This window comes from Salvelinus sp. IW2-2015, linkage group LG4p (assembly GCF_002910315.2).
Source record: "Salvelinus sp. IW2-2015 linkage group LG4p, ASM291031v2, whole genome shotgun sequence".
NCBI lineage: Eukaryota > Metazoa > Chordata > Actinopteri > Salmoniformes > Salmonidae > Salvelinus > Salvelinus sp. IW2-2015.
Window position 1 is genome coordinate 1,806,975 of NC_036841.1, and position 16,882 is coordinate 1,823,856.

At 44.5% G+C, this 16,882-nt stretch overlaps 1 protein-coding gene across 1 annotated transcript in view; it reads left to right on the top strand.

Annotated features, from left to right (window-relative positions):
* Positions 1-317: 317 nt before the first annotated feature.
* LOC111958632 (pre-rRNA-processing protein TSR1 homolog) overlaps positions 318-16,882 on the top strand; it is a 25,213-nt gene continuing 8,648 nt past the window's right edge. Inside the window, 11 exon segments of the mRNA XM_023979895.2 lie at positions 318-497; positions 1,437-1,540; positions 1,843-2,071; positions 2,428-2,562; positions 2,849-3,300; positions 5,076-5,223; positions 5,418-5,608; positions 11,254-11,468; positions 12,055-12,214; positions 12,306-12,321; positions 12,324-12,413. Coding sequence (XP_023835663.1) covers positions 380-497; positions 1,437-1,540; positions 1,843-2,071; positions 2,428-2,562; positions 2,849-3,300; positions 5,076-5,223; positions 5,418-5,608; positions 11,254-11,468; positions 12,055-12,214; positions 12,306-12,321; positions 12,324-12,413 — 1,858 coding nt within the window. The 5' untranslated portion in view covers positions 318-379.

The window sequence follows — 16,882 nt, forward strand, 5'->3', positions numbered from 1 at the left end:
CATAGGTAACCTGATAATGATGTTGTGACATAGCTAGAAAATGTGAAATGTTTCATAATTGTAACATCCACACTGATATCTATCCAAAATGTACATATCAGAACTATTGATCAAATAATCCTACAGTGTTAGACAAAATGTATTCGCCCTTCGAGGTTATTGGTAAAATGACTGGACAATTTATCAAGAGATAGATAAAGCAGGACCTGAATCCACATTTACTTCATTAATGACAGCAGTCATTTTTTTGCGAAAAACAGTAGATGGCACAAGCACCCCTATTTGACCAAAGCACATCGACACTGCGCAAGAAGAAGTTCAAATGCGGAAGTGGAATACGTCATCAAAGTTGGCAGGTCGTCGCAAGCTCGTGTAGAAAATGGTGTCTGGTGCAGAACCACAACAGGGCCATCGAGCTGGCGTTTATAARCAAAAAAACAAGGGACATAAACATGGAAAGCATCGGACGAAAGGAGAAATCGAACGGGAGAACAAGGGTAAGTTTGTGACGGAGGAATGTGTCTCTGTCGCTGGTTTTAACCATGGACATGCTGCTTCTTTGCTGCCGAACACGTGCTTTCAAGTTATGTTTCAGAAGAATCTTTATCTGTGGAAACTATACTTTCATGTCATATTTTAAAATACCCGTGTAATGTCACTCGTGTAACATTTTAGCCTTCAAGCCTTGACACATGGTAGCTGATGAAATCAAACGACCATCGTCATTTGCTTGCGATATGAAAGCATTGCACATCACGTTACAATTCAGTAGGTAGACACATTGATGTGTCAAGACTAGTAATTTAACAGTTCCTGGTAGATGGTGAAGGACATTTCTGATGACTCCATCAATGGAGTGGAACAGAAACCAGCCTTTATGGGATCTAGCTCCGACTACATCGATTCATCCAATGTCAAAATAATKAACATTACTTAACGCCTACCKTGTACCCATGTTTGTCCTCTAGTTACGCGCCTTTATTTGCTGAAATCCATACTTTTTCAATAAACGTTAATCAAATACAACCACTGACTGTTTCCTTGTTGAGATTCAATTGGCATTTGCGCTGAGTTGCCATCTTAGGGCAACAGCAATGAGCAAACAGTGGTTGAAATTGATTAACGTTTATTGAAAATGTATAGATTTCAGCAAACAAAGACACAACTACAGAGGACAGACATGGGTACACGGTAAGCATTAAATCATTTTACGTTTTTTGAAGTATTGACACKGGRCGAATCAATGTAGTCAGAGCTAGATTCCACAAAGCCTGGTCTCTGGTGGCGTCATCAGATTCTTCCTTAACCGTGGAGTTTAGTCCACTACCCTTACATCAACTGTAATTCTCTGTTAGTGCACATGTTGGTAGCTGTGACCTTTCATTTTTTTTCATCCTGATCTGTCATTCACCTTTAAATGATGTCATCCCCAACAGGTAGAGTATCGGTGACGGCTCTTACCAAGAAACAGAGGAAAGAGGCGAGAAAGATGGACAAAAGACACAAAGCCAACCAGCTGCGGCGAAATAAGAAGGACCTGGTAAGATACTCTTRCATTTGACACAATGTCACTTTGGAACCACAATGGTATGAACCGGACAAGTTAAAGGTAGACTCAGTGTTATGAAATTCCAACGCGCAGCACCGCAGATATTGAGATKAATGTGATGCRAGACTTTGCATTCACGCAGAGTATCTGYTACAACGTGGTAGCTACGGGACCAAAACAGAAGTTTAAAATAGATGCGCTCTTAGTTGTTGTGGAAACGGCCCAATATTGATATTACTTCATGCATCGCTGAGTCTACCTTTAATGCTATGTGTCACTTCTGTCCTGTCCAGGTCCTGACAGAGAAGCGTCGTCTGGGCAGCAGGGATGGTCCACCCCATCTGGTGGCTGTGGTCGCCCTCCATGCAGGTGTGGATGCTGAGGCTGTGACCAGGTTGCTGCGGTGTGAGGGGGCTGGCGGGCTGGTGCGTGAGGAGAACAGTGTGTGTGGGGTCAGTGACAGCTTTGGCTTGGTCATGCCCCGCTTCAAACAGAGGTTCACCTTCCTCCGCCCAGACACAGGTAACTCACCTACTTGGATACTACAATGTGTTTGTGTTGTCAACACTAAAGTTAMATAGATAACGACCTGATACTGATTTATAGTTAATGTAAATGCTAGTATAATCCATATCTGGCTGTACAAAACATTTATAAGGGGCATTCTGAGTAATTGCTTTGGATAAGTGCCTTACTCAAGGGCACATTGACATATTTTTCACCTAGTTGACTTGGCGATTCAAACCAGCGACCTTTCGGTTACTGGCCTATCGCTCTTAACCGCTAGGCTACCTGCCATCATTCGATGCTGACACTAGTACTTATCCAATAACATTACTTCTGACTCTGTCCTCCCTCCCTCTCCCTTCTCTCTCTAGCTGACATGCACTCTCTACTGGACGTGGTGAAGGTAGCAGACAGTCTGGTGTTTGTGCTGGACTCTACAGAAGGCTGGGACAGCTATGGAGACCACTGCCTCTCCTGTCTCTTTTCACAGGGGCTACCAGCCTATGGTGAGCTTCCATACAAGCTATCCAAAAAAGATACTCACAGTGCACTGGATTTTGTTCAACTTATCCTCTCCCCTTGCTGATTACCTAAATGTTTAGCAGATTACATACTGTAGATATTATACTGATTATTTTACTCAATCTAACTACCCCACCCCTTTTCTCTGCATCCACTGTCATCTCTGTCCTATATAACCTCCACTTCTCTCTCCTGTCATCTGTCCTATATAACCTCCACTTCTCTCTCCTGTCATCTGTCCTATATAACCTCCACTTCTCTCTCCCCCAGCTCTGGTGTGTCAAGGTGTTTCAGACCTGGCAGTGAAGAAGCGTGTGGACTCGCGGCGGGCGCTGGCCAAGATATCTGAAATCCGCTTCCCTGGGGCGCGCCTCTTCCCCCTGGACTCAGACCAGGACGCCACACTGATGCTAAGACACCTGGGAGCACAGAGGCAGAGGAGGCTGGGCTTCCGCTCCCGTCGGCCTCACCTCCTGGCCCAGCAGGTCTCCTACACCCCCAACAGCTCTGAGGGGAGTGGGGGAGCCCCCACGGGCCTAGGGACCCTGCGTGTGTCTGGGTATGTGCGAGGGTGCCCTCTGCAGGTGGACAGGCTGGTGCACATCTCTGGATTTGGAGACTTCCTGCTCAGTCAGATCGATGCTCCCATAGACCCCCTTCCCCTCAACTCTATGACCCCTCGCCCTGCCAAGCCAGGGAAGGAAGGAGATGTAGACATGCAGGTGGGTCTCACAAAATCAAGTCACATTTATTTATGAAGTCCTTTTTACATCAGAAGATGACRCAAAGTGCTTATACAGAAACCCAGCCTAAAACCCCAAACGTCAAGCAATGCAGATRTAGAAGTATGGTGGCTAGGAAAAACTCCCCAGAAAGGCAGGAACCTAGGAAGAAACCTAGAGAGGAACCAGGCTCTGATGGGTGGCCAGTCCTCTTCTAGCTGAGATTTTATAAGAGAGTTCTTCAAGATGTTCAAACGTTCATAGATGACCAGCAGGGTCAAATAATAATCAGTGGTTGTAGAGGGTGCAATAGGTGAGCACCTCAGGAGTAAATGTCAGTTGTCTTTTCATAGCTGAGCATTCAGAGGTTGAGGCTGCAGGTGTGGTAGAGAGAGAGTGGAAAACAGCAGGTCCTGTACAAGGTAGCACATCTGGTGAACAGGTCRCGGTTTCGAAGGCAGAAGAGTTGATACTGGAGCAGCAGCACCTGGGGGACAGGGACAGCCAGGAGTCATCAGGCCAGGTAGGCCTGAGGCATTGTCCTAGGGCTCAGGTCCTCCAGAAGGGGGGAGAGAATTAGAGGGAGCATACTTAAATTCACACGGTACACCAGATAAGACAGGAGAATTACACCAGATATAACAGACTGACTCTAGCCCCCCGGCACATAGACTATTGCTGCATAAATAGAGGCTGAGGCGTGGATTCTTTGGACACTGTGGCCCTGTCCGAYGATACCCCCGGACAGGGTCAACCAGGCAGGATATAACCACCCACTTATCCAAAGCAAAGCCCCCACACCACTAGAGGGATATCAACAGACCACCTGCTGTTTTCTACTCTGAGACAAGGCTGAGTATAGCCCACAAAGATCTCCTTCGCACAAACCCGAGGGGGTGCAAAACCGGACAAGAAGATCGCGTCAGTGACTCAACCCACTCAAGTGACGCACCCCTCCTAGGGACGGCATAGAAGAGCACYAGWAAGCCAGTGACTCAGCCCCCGTAATAGGGTTAGAGACAGAGAATCCCAGTGGAGAGMGGGGAACCGGCCAGGCAGAGAGCAAGGGTGGTTCGTTGCTCCAGTGCCTTGCCCTTCACCTTCACACCCTTGGGCCAGTCTACACTCAATCATAGGCCCTACTGAAGATATGAGTTTTCAATAAAGACTTAAAGGTTGAGACCGAGTCTGCATCTCTCACATGGATAGGCAGACCATTCCATAAAAATGTAGCTCTATATGAGAAACCCCTGCCTCCAGCTGTTTGCTTTGAAATTCTAGGGATAATGAGGCCTGCGTCTTGTGAATGTAGCGTACGTGTAGGTATGTACGGCAGGACCAAATCTGTGAGATAGGTAGGAGCAAGTCCAGGCTTGCTTTGTAGGTTAGCAGTAAAACCTTGAAATCAGCCCTAGCCTTAACAGGAAGTCAGTGTAGAGGCTAGCATTGGAGTTATATGTTATTATTATTATTTTTGGTTCTTGTCAGGATTCTAGCAACGGTATCTAGCACTAACTGACGATTATTTCGTGCTTTGTCCAGGTAGCTGGAGAGTAGAGCATTGTGGTCTAATTACATTATAGTCTAATCTACAAGTGGCAAAAACATGGATTAGTTTTTCTATGTCATTATTGGAAGATGGTCACCGCTCATCACTGGCTGATATCATTACATTGAAAATTGACAGTGATTTAATGAATAATTTACCAACTATAGTTAAGACATTTATCAGCTCTGCTTCTGCTCGTTGACAGTCGGTGCTCTCTGTGTTTCAGGATGGTGGTGTTGATGAGGTGGCGTCAGTGCGGGTGCTGATGAAGGCAGACCCAGCTCGCAGGGAGAGTCTGCAGGCCGAGGCAGAGGTAGACCCCATGGATGGAGAGCAGACCTGGCCCACTGATACTGAACTGCTGGAGGCTGAAGGTAAAGGGAGAGAGCGGGCTGAGTTATAGAGGGTCGTTACATTGAATTACATGATAGATCTATGATCGCAGTGCTCTTGTTGGCATCCAATGTATGGGTACTTTGAACCGGTTCATGTCAACACATTGAATTTATTATTGTCTCTGGGTTTACAATGTAATAAACCTCTCTAATAAATGTTCTCCTTCCCTCAGAGGCCAGAAAGAGCAAGCGTGTAATGAAGGTGCCGAAGGGGACATCAGACTACCAGGCCACGTGGATTGTGGATGAGGAGGATGAGAATGGCGAGGAGAATGAAGAGAGTACTGACGATGAGGACGATGAGGATGATGAGGATTCGATGATGGAGGAGTCCATAGATGGAGAGGACCTTGACTCTCAGGTGGTGAGTAGTGAGTCCACTCCACAGCCTGGGACACTGACACGGCTGCACAGAAGAATGCTTATGTATGTTTTTCTCGCCGGTATAGCATTAGTTTCAAGTTGTCACTTGCACAAGTACAGTGAAAGGCTTTTTTTGCAAGTTCTAAACCCAGCAATGCAGTAATCCACATAAATGTAATACTAAAAATAACAAGGTAGAAGAAAAAAAACACATGAGAAATAAAAACACAAAGTAAGAAGCTATATACAAGGTCAGTTCCAATGCCATATTTAGAATGTGCAGGGATACTGGGGTGATGGAGGAAGATATGTGTAGGGGTAAGATGACTAGGCATCAGGATGTTTGTGTGTGTGTCGAGTCTGTATGAATGTGTGCATGTTATGTGTAGAGTCCTGTCAGTGTTCATAGAGACGGTGCAAAAATAAATACACGGGTCAACTCAGTCCGTGTAGCCATTAATACAAAAGAAAGAGCGACAACTGTTGTGCTGACATCCTGTCCCAAGGCATTGGGTGCACTGCTAAGGTGTTTGTTTACCCTCTGCCTGTTGCCGTGGCAACAGTGAAACCATTAAAGGAGAAGTCTAAGGAGAAGTCTAAGGAGAAGTCTAAGGAGAAGTCTAAGGAGAAGTCTAAGGAGAAGTCTAAGGAGAAGTCTAAGGAGAAGAAGGTGATCCGTTGGTAGTCTGAGTTGATTGTTGAGACGTCTGAACTGATGTGGGGTGATGCAGAAGACTTCAGGAGGAAGCAGCTCGGACAGGACAGGGATTGGTGGGGGGGAAACGGTGTATACGTGACCCGTGGTTAGTGCACAGTGTGGCGCAGCACCACTGTTTGTTTTCACAGTGTCTGCCTCTGGGCTGTAGTGCCAGGCCGCTCACCGTGGCAACAATAGTGTTTTGGAGCAGGGGTCCCGAGAGAAGCCTCCTGACTTCCTGCTCCGCGGACACAACTTCCTGTCTGGACCAGGAGAGGGGACAGCATTTATTTATAACAGCACTGCTTGAAAGAAGGGGGGTACATTCTGCTATGGTCAAACGTTCCGCTACATCTATTTTCTAGAATTTTTATAAGCATGTGTTTGATGTCGGGGTTAGACAGGATATACCATCTAGATGTTAACAATGGAGGAAATGGTGCTGGGGTTGATCAGGATTATTATTGCAGCTGGGATTGTTCTGAAGGTTGTGAATCAGCCCCATGCAGTGTGGACCCCCCCCCCCCATGTATCACTTGCTTACTGTAATGCCACTTCCAGTAGAACCACTTGTACACTTTTTCTAACTTCATTACTGGAAATGAGGTTGATAAATACTATGAAGGCCTTGTCTTGAATCTCATTAAGACCGTTGTTCACATTACATATGATGTAGAGGTATATAGCTCTGCAGTAGAAACTTGTGATGAACCTCCCATAACTGCTTTACCTATTCCAGAACATCCCGCTATAGGATAGGTAAAAAAACACCTCTGGAAGTCAAGATGGAAGGATTGTCGTCCCTCCCAAATGTAATATTARACTATTGGGCTGCTAACCTMYGTGCTGTTACGTTTTGGCTGGATGACACCCCCGTCATCCAGCTGGCTTCGTATGGAGCCACCCCTTCTATTGGCACTGTGATTTTGTCGCCTGTCAATTTGAAGATGTCACTTTACAGTAACAGTCCTATTATACACAGCACATTCTGAATCTGGAAGCAAATGAAGGTCCATTTTGACCTTAGACCCATATCATTCATGCTCCCTGTTGCCAGGAATCCCTCCTTTGCCCCCTCAAACCTTGAAAACACCTTTGAGCGATGGGGAGAGCTAGGGATCAATACCATAGGGGATCTATATATAGAAGGGGCCTTTGCCTCCTTTGATTTGCTGAGGGAAACCTGTAATCTTCCCGTAATAAATTTTTCCAGATACCTACAGATTAGAGACTGTTCAAATAAAGTTTGTCACGTGCCAAATACAACCGTACAGTGAAATGCTTACTTACAAGCCCTTAATCAACAACGCAGTTAAGAAAAAGTGTTAAGTAATATAATTAAGGAGCAGCAGTGAAATAACAGTAGYAAGGCTATATACGGGGGGCACCGGAACAGAGTCAATGTGTGGGGGCACCGGTTAGTCCAGGTAATTGAGGTAATATGTACATGTAGGTAGAGTTATTAAAGTGACTATGCACAGATAAAACCGTGAGTAACAGCAGTGTAAAGGGGGGGGGGGCAGCAATGCAAAAATGCAAATAGTNGCAAAAATGCAAATAGTCTGGATAGCCATTTGATTAGCTGTTCAGGAGTCTTATTGCTTGGGGGTAGAAGCTGTTTAGTTCCAAAAGGCTTCTTGACATGGCACTCYGATACCGCTTGCCATGCGGTAGCAGAGGGAACAGTCTATTTCTAGGGTGGCTGGAGTCTTTGACAATTTTTACGCCCTTCCTCTGACACCACCTGGTATAGAGGTCCTGGATGGCAGGACGCTTGGCCCCAGTGATGTACTAGGCCGTTCGCACTACCTTCTGTAGCGCCTTGCGGTCGGAGGCCGAGCAGTTGCCATACCAGGCAGTGACGCAACGAGTCAGGATGCTCTCGATGGTGCCGCTGTAGAACCTTTTGAGGATTTGAGGACCCATGCAAAATCTTTTCCGTTTCCTGAGGGGGAATAGACTTTGTTGTGTCCTCTGACTGTCTTGGTGTGTTGGGACTATGATAGTTTGTTGGTGATGTGGACGCCAAGGAACTTGAAGCTCTCAACCTGCTGCACTACAGCCCTGTCGATGAGATTCCTCCGATGGCATTGATGAGTACACCACATCAATCATTGGCTTCATCAATAAGTGCATCGATGACGTCGCCCCCACATTAACCATACTTACATACCCCAACCAGAAGCAATGGATTACAGGCAACATCCACACTGAACTAAAGGCTAGAGCTGCCCCTTTCAAGGAGCGGGACACTAATCCGGACGCTTATAAGAAATTCCGCTATGCCCTCCGACAAACCATCAAACAGGCAAAGTGTCAATACAGGACAAAGATCGAATCGTACTACACCGGCTCTGACGCTCGTCGGATGTGTCAGGACTTGCAAAACATTACAGATTACAAAGGGAAGCACWGACGAGAGCTGCCCAGTGAGACGAGCCTACCAGACGGGCTAAACTACTTATATGCTCGCTTCGATGCAAATAACACTGAAACATGCATGAGAGCACCAGCTGTTCCGGAAGACTGTGATCACGCTCTCCGCAGCAGATGTGAGTAAGACCTTTAAAAAGGTCAACATTCACAAGGCTACAGGGCCAGACAGATTACCAGGACGTATACTGCAAGCATGCACTGACCAACTGGCAAGTGTCTGCACTGACATTTTAAACCTCTCCCTGTCCGAGTCTGTAATACCAAGATGTTTTAAGCAGACCACAATAGTCCCTGTGCCCAAGAACACCAAGGTAACCTGCCTAAATGATTACCGACCCGTAGCACTCACGTCTGTAGCCATGAAGTGCTTTGAAAGGCTTACATCAACACCATTGTCCCAGAAACCCTAGACCCTCTCCAATTTGCATACCACCCCAACAGATCCACAGATGATGCAATCTCTACTGCACTCCACACTGCTCTTTCCCACCTGGACAAAAGGAACACCTATGTGAGAATGCTATTCATTGACTACAGCTCAGCGTTCACCATAGTGCCCTCAAAGCTCATCACTAAGCTAAGGTCCCTGGGACTAAACACCTCCCCTGCAACTGGATCCTGGACTCCCTGACGGGCCACCCCCAGGTGAGGATGGCCCGCCACGCTGAGACTCAACATAGGGGCCCCTCAGGGGTGCGTGCTCAGTCCCCTCCTGTACTCCATGTTCACTCATGACTGCACAGCCAGGCACGACTCCAACACCATCAAGTTTGCTGCTGTGGTAGGCCTGATCACGACAACGAGACAGCCTATAGGGAGGAGGTCAGAGACCTGGCCATGTGGTGCCAGTACAACAACCTCTCCCTCAGCGTGATCAAGACAAAAGAGATGACTGTGAACTACAGGAAAAAGAGGACTGAGCACGCCCCCATTCTCATTGACAGGGCTGCAGTGGAGCAGGTTGAGAGCTTCAAGTTCCTTGGTCCACATCACCAACAAACTGACATGGTCCAAGCACACCAAGACAGTCATGACGAGTGCACAACAAAACCTATTCCCACTCAGGAGACTGGAAAGATTTGGCATGGGTCCACAGATCCTCAGGTTCTACAGTTGCACCATCGAGAGCATCTTGACTGGTTGCATCATTGCCTGGTATGGCAACTGCTCGGCCTCTAACCTCAAGGCACTACAGAGGGTAGTGCATATGACCCAGTACATCACTGGGGCCAAGCTTCCTGCCATCCAGGACCTCTATACCAGGCGATGTCAGAGGAAGGCCCTAAAAATTGTCAGACTCCAGCCACCCTAGTCAGACTGTTCTCTCTTACCGCACGGCAAGCGGTACCGGAACACCAGTCTAGGTCCAAGAGGCTTCTAAACAGCTTCTACCCCCAAGCCATTAGACTCCTGAACGTCTAATCAAATGGCTACCCAGACTATTTGCATTGCCCCCCTCTCCCCCTCTTTACACCACTGCTACTCTGTTGACATCTATGCATAGTCACTTTAATAACTCTACCTACATGTACATACTACCTCAACTAACTGGTGCCCCCTCACATTGATTCTGTACTGGTACCCCCCTGTATATAGTCTCGCTATTGTTTTACTGCTGCTCTTTAATTACTTGTTACTTTTATTTCTTATCCGTATTTTTTGAAACTGCATTGTTGGTTGGGGGCTCGTAGGTAAGCATTTCACTGTAAGGTCTACCTACAACACCTGTTTTATTCGGCGCATGTGACATTTTTGTMTTTTTTTTCATCRGARGAATCCCGGRACATATTCCAGTCTGTGCTAGTAAAACAGTCCTGTAGWWTAGCATCTGCTTCATCTGACCACTTATTTATTGACTGAGTCACTGGTGCTTCCTGCTTTARTTTTTGCTTGCTAGCAAGGATCAGGAGGATAGAATTATGGTCTGCATAAAAAAACATCTTCCTACATTTGGAAATGCTAAACYTTCCATGTTTAACGGATGCATCAAAATTTGTCCCACCTCAGGCAAACGGATATCATCTGGAGCTTTTCTATATGTTAGCACACCTTCTACAGATGCCATTAAGGCAAAATGGGAGGAAGAGCTAGGCACTGACATTTCTGTAGCAGAMTGAGAAGATGGCTGATGAAGGGGAAATCGATAGTTACATATCACGATATCGTATCGACAAAATCGCAATATTATTTTTGCGTTAGTTGGCTGTACTTGCACCAAAACTACAGTATTTTTTCCCCCCTTCGTAGCTTGTTCTCCATCTTCTTTTTAAAGGAGACAATATTTCGGCGCTTATTTCCATGACTGATCAACTCATTTTCTCATTGCTCTCTTTTCCCTCTTCAGCAGACATATGGTGGGCAATATGTTTGGAACATCGAATTGCAATAAAGTCAGTATCGATCCGCAATACCTATCGTATCGGCGCCTAAGTATCGCGATAATATCGTATTGTGGGGTGCCTGGCAATTCCCAGCTCTAGTAGAAACTTCCTGTCTTTTACTGTTTGGTTTAGGATGCTGCCTCGGGTGGTGGCTCTGATGAGGAGGAGGAGGAGGAGGAGGAGGAGCTGAATTCCACATCGGACAAGGGTGGAGCAGACCAGCGCTATGATGAGCACATGGACGAGGCGGAGGAAGGGGAGGGGTTAAAACGATACCGGGAGGCTCGGGCCAATGAGATGTTCCCAGATGAAGTGGACACCCCTCTAGACCAATCGGCTAAGAACAGGTAAGGGCATGACTATTATATCGTCTACCACCAAACACAGTGGTCCCTTACTTCTCCTTCAGTACTGTACAGGACCCTCTGCTCTGTGTGGGCTACAACACAGAGGGGCCGTCTAAGCAGAAACATTCAACCGATCCATGACATGCAACATCAACCCATGGCTCACACACAGGTAACTGCCAAAATAAAGGAAACGCCAACAGAAAGTGTCTCAATAGGTCGTTCGGCCGCCAGAGTGGCTTCAGTGCACCTTGGCATAACTGTATGGAGAGATGCGACACCATTCTTCCACAAAAAAATCAGTAATTTGGTGTTTTGTTGATGGTGGCGGAAAACGCTATCTCAGGCACCGCTCCAGGATCTCCGGTAAGTGTTCAATTGGGTTGAGATCTGGTGACAGACACACACACACACACACACACTTTAAACCCCCTATGCTCTGAGGGAGGAATTCACCAAACATGTCAAACATCTGGTCTATTATATATGACAATGCCGTTAACGCCCAAACTTTACTTTCCAGGATGATTGGCCCAGCGTAATTACTTAGCTATACGCTGACGTTGCTAATTTCCTGTGTGCTCAGGTTCCAGCGTTACAGGGGCCTGAAGAGTTTCCGCTCCTCCCCCTGGGACCCCTTGGAGAACCTGCCTGCAGACTACTCCCGCATCTTCCAGTTCCAGAGCTTTGAGCGCACACGCCGCCGCGTACTGGCTGAGGCTGCGCAGGAGGAAGAGGGGGCCATGGTAAGAGGCTGGCTTGTTTGTCTGTGACATCCTGTTTCAACCCTGTCCCCTCTCGGTGTCCCCAATCTATTAACCCTGCTCTGCTCTCTAGGTGGGCTGGTATGTGACCTCCATGTAGTGGATGTTCCCCCACAGGTGATGGAGAGTGTCCAGGCAGGCAGGCCTCTGGTGCTGGTCTCCTTACTGCCACATGAACAGAAGTATACTGTATTGGAATACTCCTGAATTATTGTGTCTTAGTTTGTCTAAAAGTTAAGAATTGTAACCCATTTCTGTTGTTAAATATGTTGAAGTGTAGACAAAATACAGAGGGGGGGGGAATTATAAATTATTACATAAGTATGTAACCTCCGACTTCAACTAATATATATATATATATATTAGTTGAAGTCGAGGTTTACATACACTTAGGTTGGAGTCATTAAAACTCATTTTTCAACCACTCCACAAAATGTCTTTGTTAACAAACTATAGTTTTGGCAAGTCGGTTAGGACATCTACCTTGTGCATGACACAAGTCATTTTTTAACAATTGTTTCAGACAGATTATTTCACTATCACAATTCAGTGGGTCAGAAGTTTACATACCTAAGTTGACTGTGCCTTCAAACTGGAGGTCGACCGATTATGATTTTTCAACGCCGTACCGATTATTGAGAGCAAAAAAAAAGTTATATTTTAAAATTTTTTTATTTTTTATATGTATTTTATATATATATATATATTATCATACACACAACACACGTTTTTGTAATAATGACAATTCAACAATACCGATTGAACAATGAACACTTATTTTAACTTAATATAATACATAAATACACACACACAGCTCTGAAGTGACAATGATACTGAAGAGTCTGCTTAGGAGACAAATACTCTCAACTGTTTGATAAAAATAGAGTTTTAAGTTACCTGTGATGAATGTTGAAAACAAAAACTGTAATTTCTATATGCAGGAAATCCTATTTTAATAATGGCATGTAAGAATTGACGACCAAAGTGCGAAGTCATAATTCACATGACACCTTCTAGCAAAATCTTAAAAGCGGTTCCTTCATTTATTCCATAGGATATTTTTTAGATTCACTTAAAATAAGGTCTGTGTTTGTGTAGGCTTACACCACCTTGCCATTTTATAACTGTGTAGATATCCATAGGACAAGGTAACTCTGATCAATATTGGCTAAATATAAGCGAAGGTACATTTTTTTGTAGAGTGGATTTATGAAAATATGTTGACAAACGTTACATTAGTCCTAGTGAGATTTACACGGGTATCAAACGCCGAGGCGGTTTAAACTGCACGAAACCAGACCTTATTTGAAGTAGATCAAGACATTCTCTATGGAAGACATGAACTGTAAAATAACGAAGGAACCCCTTTCAAGTTCAGCCGCAAGTTATTACAGGAATTATAACGCGTTGACTATAAACGCGTTTCTAAACCATATACCTTTGAATAATCCGGAAACTCTCACCTCGAAAACAAAACGTTTATTCGCGTTCCGTATTTTATCTAACGGGTCTAAATATCCATGAGTCCATGAGTCTAATATTCCTGTTACATTGCACAACTTCAATGTTATGTCATAATTACGTAAATTCTGGCAAATTAGTTAGCAAAGAGCCAGGCGGCCCAAACTGTTGTATATACCCTGACTCTGCGTGCAATGAACGCAAGAGAAATGACACAAGTTAACTGGTTAATATTGCTGCTAACCTGGATTTCTTTTAGCTAAATATGCAGGTTTAAAATATATACTTGTGTATTGATTTTAAGAAAGGCATTGATGTTTATGGTTAAGTAGACATTGGAGCAATGACAGTCATTGATTGATTGTTTTTTATAAGATAAGTTTAATGCTAGCTAGCAACTTACCTTAGATTACTGCATTCGCGTAACAGGCAGGCTCCTCGTGGAGTGCAATGTAATCAGGTGTAAGAGCATTGGACTAGTTAACTGTAAGGTTGCAAGATTGGATCCCCCGAGCTGACAAGGTAAAAAATCTGTCGAGGCAGAACGTTCCTAATAATAAGAATGTGTTCTTAACTGACTTGYCTAGTTAAAAAAAAATAKTAAAATAAAGTTTTTATTTTAATTTTTTATTTTAAATCGGCGCCCAAAAATACMGATTTCCGATTGTTATGAAAACTTGAAATCGGCCCTAATTAATCGGCCATTCCGATTAATCGGTCGACCTCTACTTCAAACATCTTGTAAAATTCCAGAAAATGATATCATGGCTTTAGAAGCTTCTGATAGGCTACCTGTGGATGTATTTCAAGGCTGACCTTCAAACTCAGTGCCTCTTTGCTTGACATCATGGGAAAATCAAAAGAAATCAGCCAAGACCTGAGAAAAAGAATTGTAGACCTCCACAAGTCTGGTTCAACCTTGGSAGCAATTTCCAAACGCCTGAAGGTACCACATTAATCTGTACAAACAATAGTAYGCAAGTATAAACACCATGGGACCATGCAGCCATCATACCGCTCAGGAAGGAGACTGGCTCCTAGAGATGAGCGTACTTTGGTGCGAAAAGTGCAAATCAATCCCAGAACAACAGCAAAGGACCTTGTGAAGATGCTGGAGGAAACAGGTACAAAAGTATCATATCCACAGTAAAACGAGTCCTATATCGACATAACCTGAAGGGCCGCTCAGCTTTGAAGAAGCCACTGCTCCAAAATCGCCATTAAAAAAGCCAGACTACGGTTTTCAACTGCACATGGGAACAAAGATCATACCTTTTGGAGAAATGTCCTCTGGTCTGATGAAACAAAAATAGAACTGTTTGGCCATAATGACCATCGTTATGTTTGGAGGAAAAAGGGGGAGGCTTGCAAGCCGAAACACCATCCCAACCGTGAAGCACAGGGGTGGCAGCATCATGTTGTGGGGGTGCTTTGCTGCAGGAGGGACTGGTGCACTTCACAAAATAGGTGGCATCATGAGGGAGAAAAATTATATGGATATATTGAAGCAACATCTCAAGACATCAGTCAGGAAGCTAAGCTTGGTCGCAAATGCCACTCCAATACCTTGACTTTGTTGTCCTTAAGCTGTTTTGCCACAACTTTGGAAGTAGCTTGGGGTCATTGTCCATTTGGAAGACCCATTTGCGACCAAGCTTAGCTTCCTGACTGATGTCTTGAGATGTTGCTTCAATATATCCATATAATTTTTCTCCCTCATGATGCCACCTATTTTGTGAAGTGCACCAGTCCCTCTGCAGCAAAGCACCCCACAACATGATGCTGCCACCCCTGTGCTTCACGGTTGGGATGGTGTTTCGGCTTGCAACGCCTCCCTTTTTCCTCCAAACATAACGATGGTCATTATGCCAAACAGTTCTATTTTTGTTTCATCAGACCAGAGGACATTCTCCAAAAGGTATGATCTTTTTTCCCATGTGCAGTTGAAAACCGTAGTGTCTGGCTTTTTTAATGGCGATTTTGGAGCAGTGGCTTCTTCAAAGCAAGAGGCTGAGCGGCCCTTCAGTTATGTCGATATAGGACTGCTGTTTACTGTGGATATGATACTTTTTACCTGTTTCCTCCAGCATCTTCACAAGGTCCTTTGCTGTTGTTCTTGGGATGTTGATTTGCACTTTTCGCACCAAAGCAAATAGTACGCTCATCTCTAGAGGAGCCAGTTGATCTTCTTACACTGAAGCGTGTTCTGTTGGATCATCGATGGCTTGCGAGTAGGTGGTGACCCAAGGATGATTATTTGGATATACTTGCATACATTTTTGTAACATTATTGATTAATTGCGGGTGCTACCTTCAGGCGAGTTTATGGAAATTTTTCTGCTATACAGTTTTAACCTAGACTTAGTGGCAGTTAGTATTGGTCTTACACAATTACTGTGTCTTCAAATGTGCTGCATGGATCCCTCTTAGGTGATTTCTTTTATTTTCCCCATAGAGCAAATACGTCATAAGATTGTGGCAACTGAGACCTAGTGACTTGAAGGAATCAGCCGTTGAAGATCTATCCCACAGGTTATCGCTATCAGAGTTGCTTGCGTAAATTCCTAATATCATTTTCTGGACTGATCTATCTTACATATAGTATGAAGTACATGTTATGTGAGGTAGTGAGAATGGATCATGCGCTGATTAATGCGGAAGAGAGAGGGGGCCGAATAATAGGGCTACTCTGACCGACTTTTACGATAGTTTGACATGTTTCAATAACATATCGAAAAGTCGCGGTTTATATTTTGGACTTAATTGTGGCGGGCCGATTTGAAAGATATATGAAAAATAGTGAAAATAAAATTAAATAAATTTAATATTTCTATTTTTATAATCATTTAAAACAATCTTTATTTAGGAACAAATCATCTTCTAGCTTCATATCGGCTCCAGATTTTATACTACTTGTCAAGCTCGGGGGGATCCAATTTTGCAACCTTAGTTAAACAGTCCAATGCTCTTACACCTGATTACATTGCACTCACGAGGAGCCTGCCTGTTAGCGAATGCAGTAATTAGGTAAATGCTAGCTAGCCATTAACATTATCTTATAAAAAATCAATCCAATGACTTCATTGGCTCCAATGTCTATTTACCATAACATCAATGCCCTTTCTTAACATTCAATACACAGTATATATATTTAAACCTGGCAATATTTAGCTAAAAGAAATCGCTAGA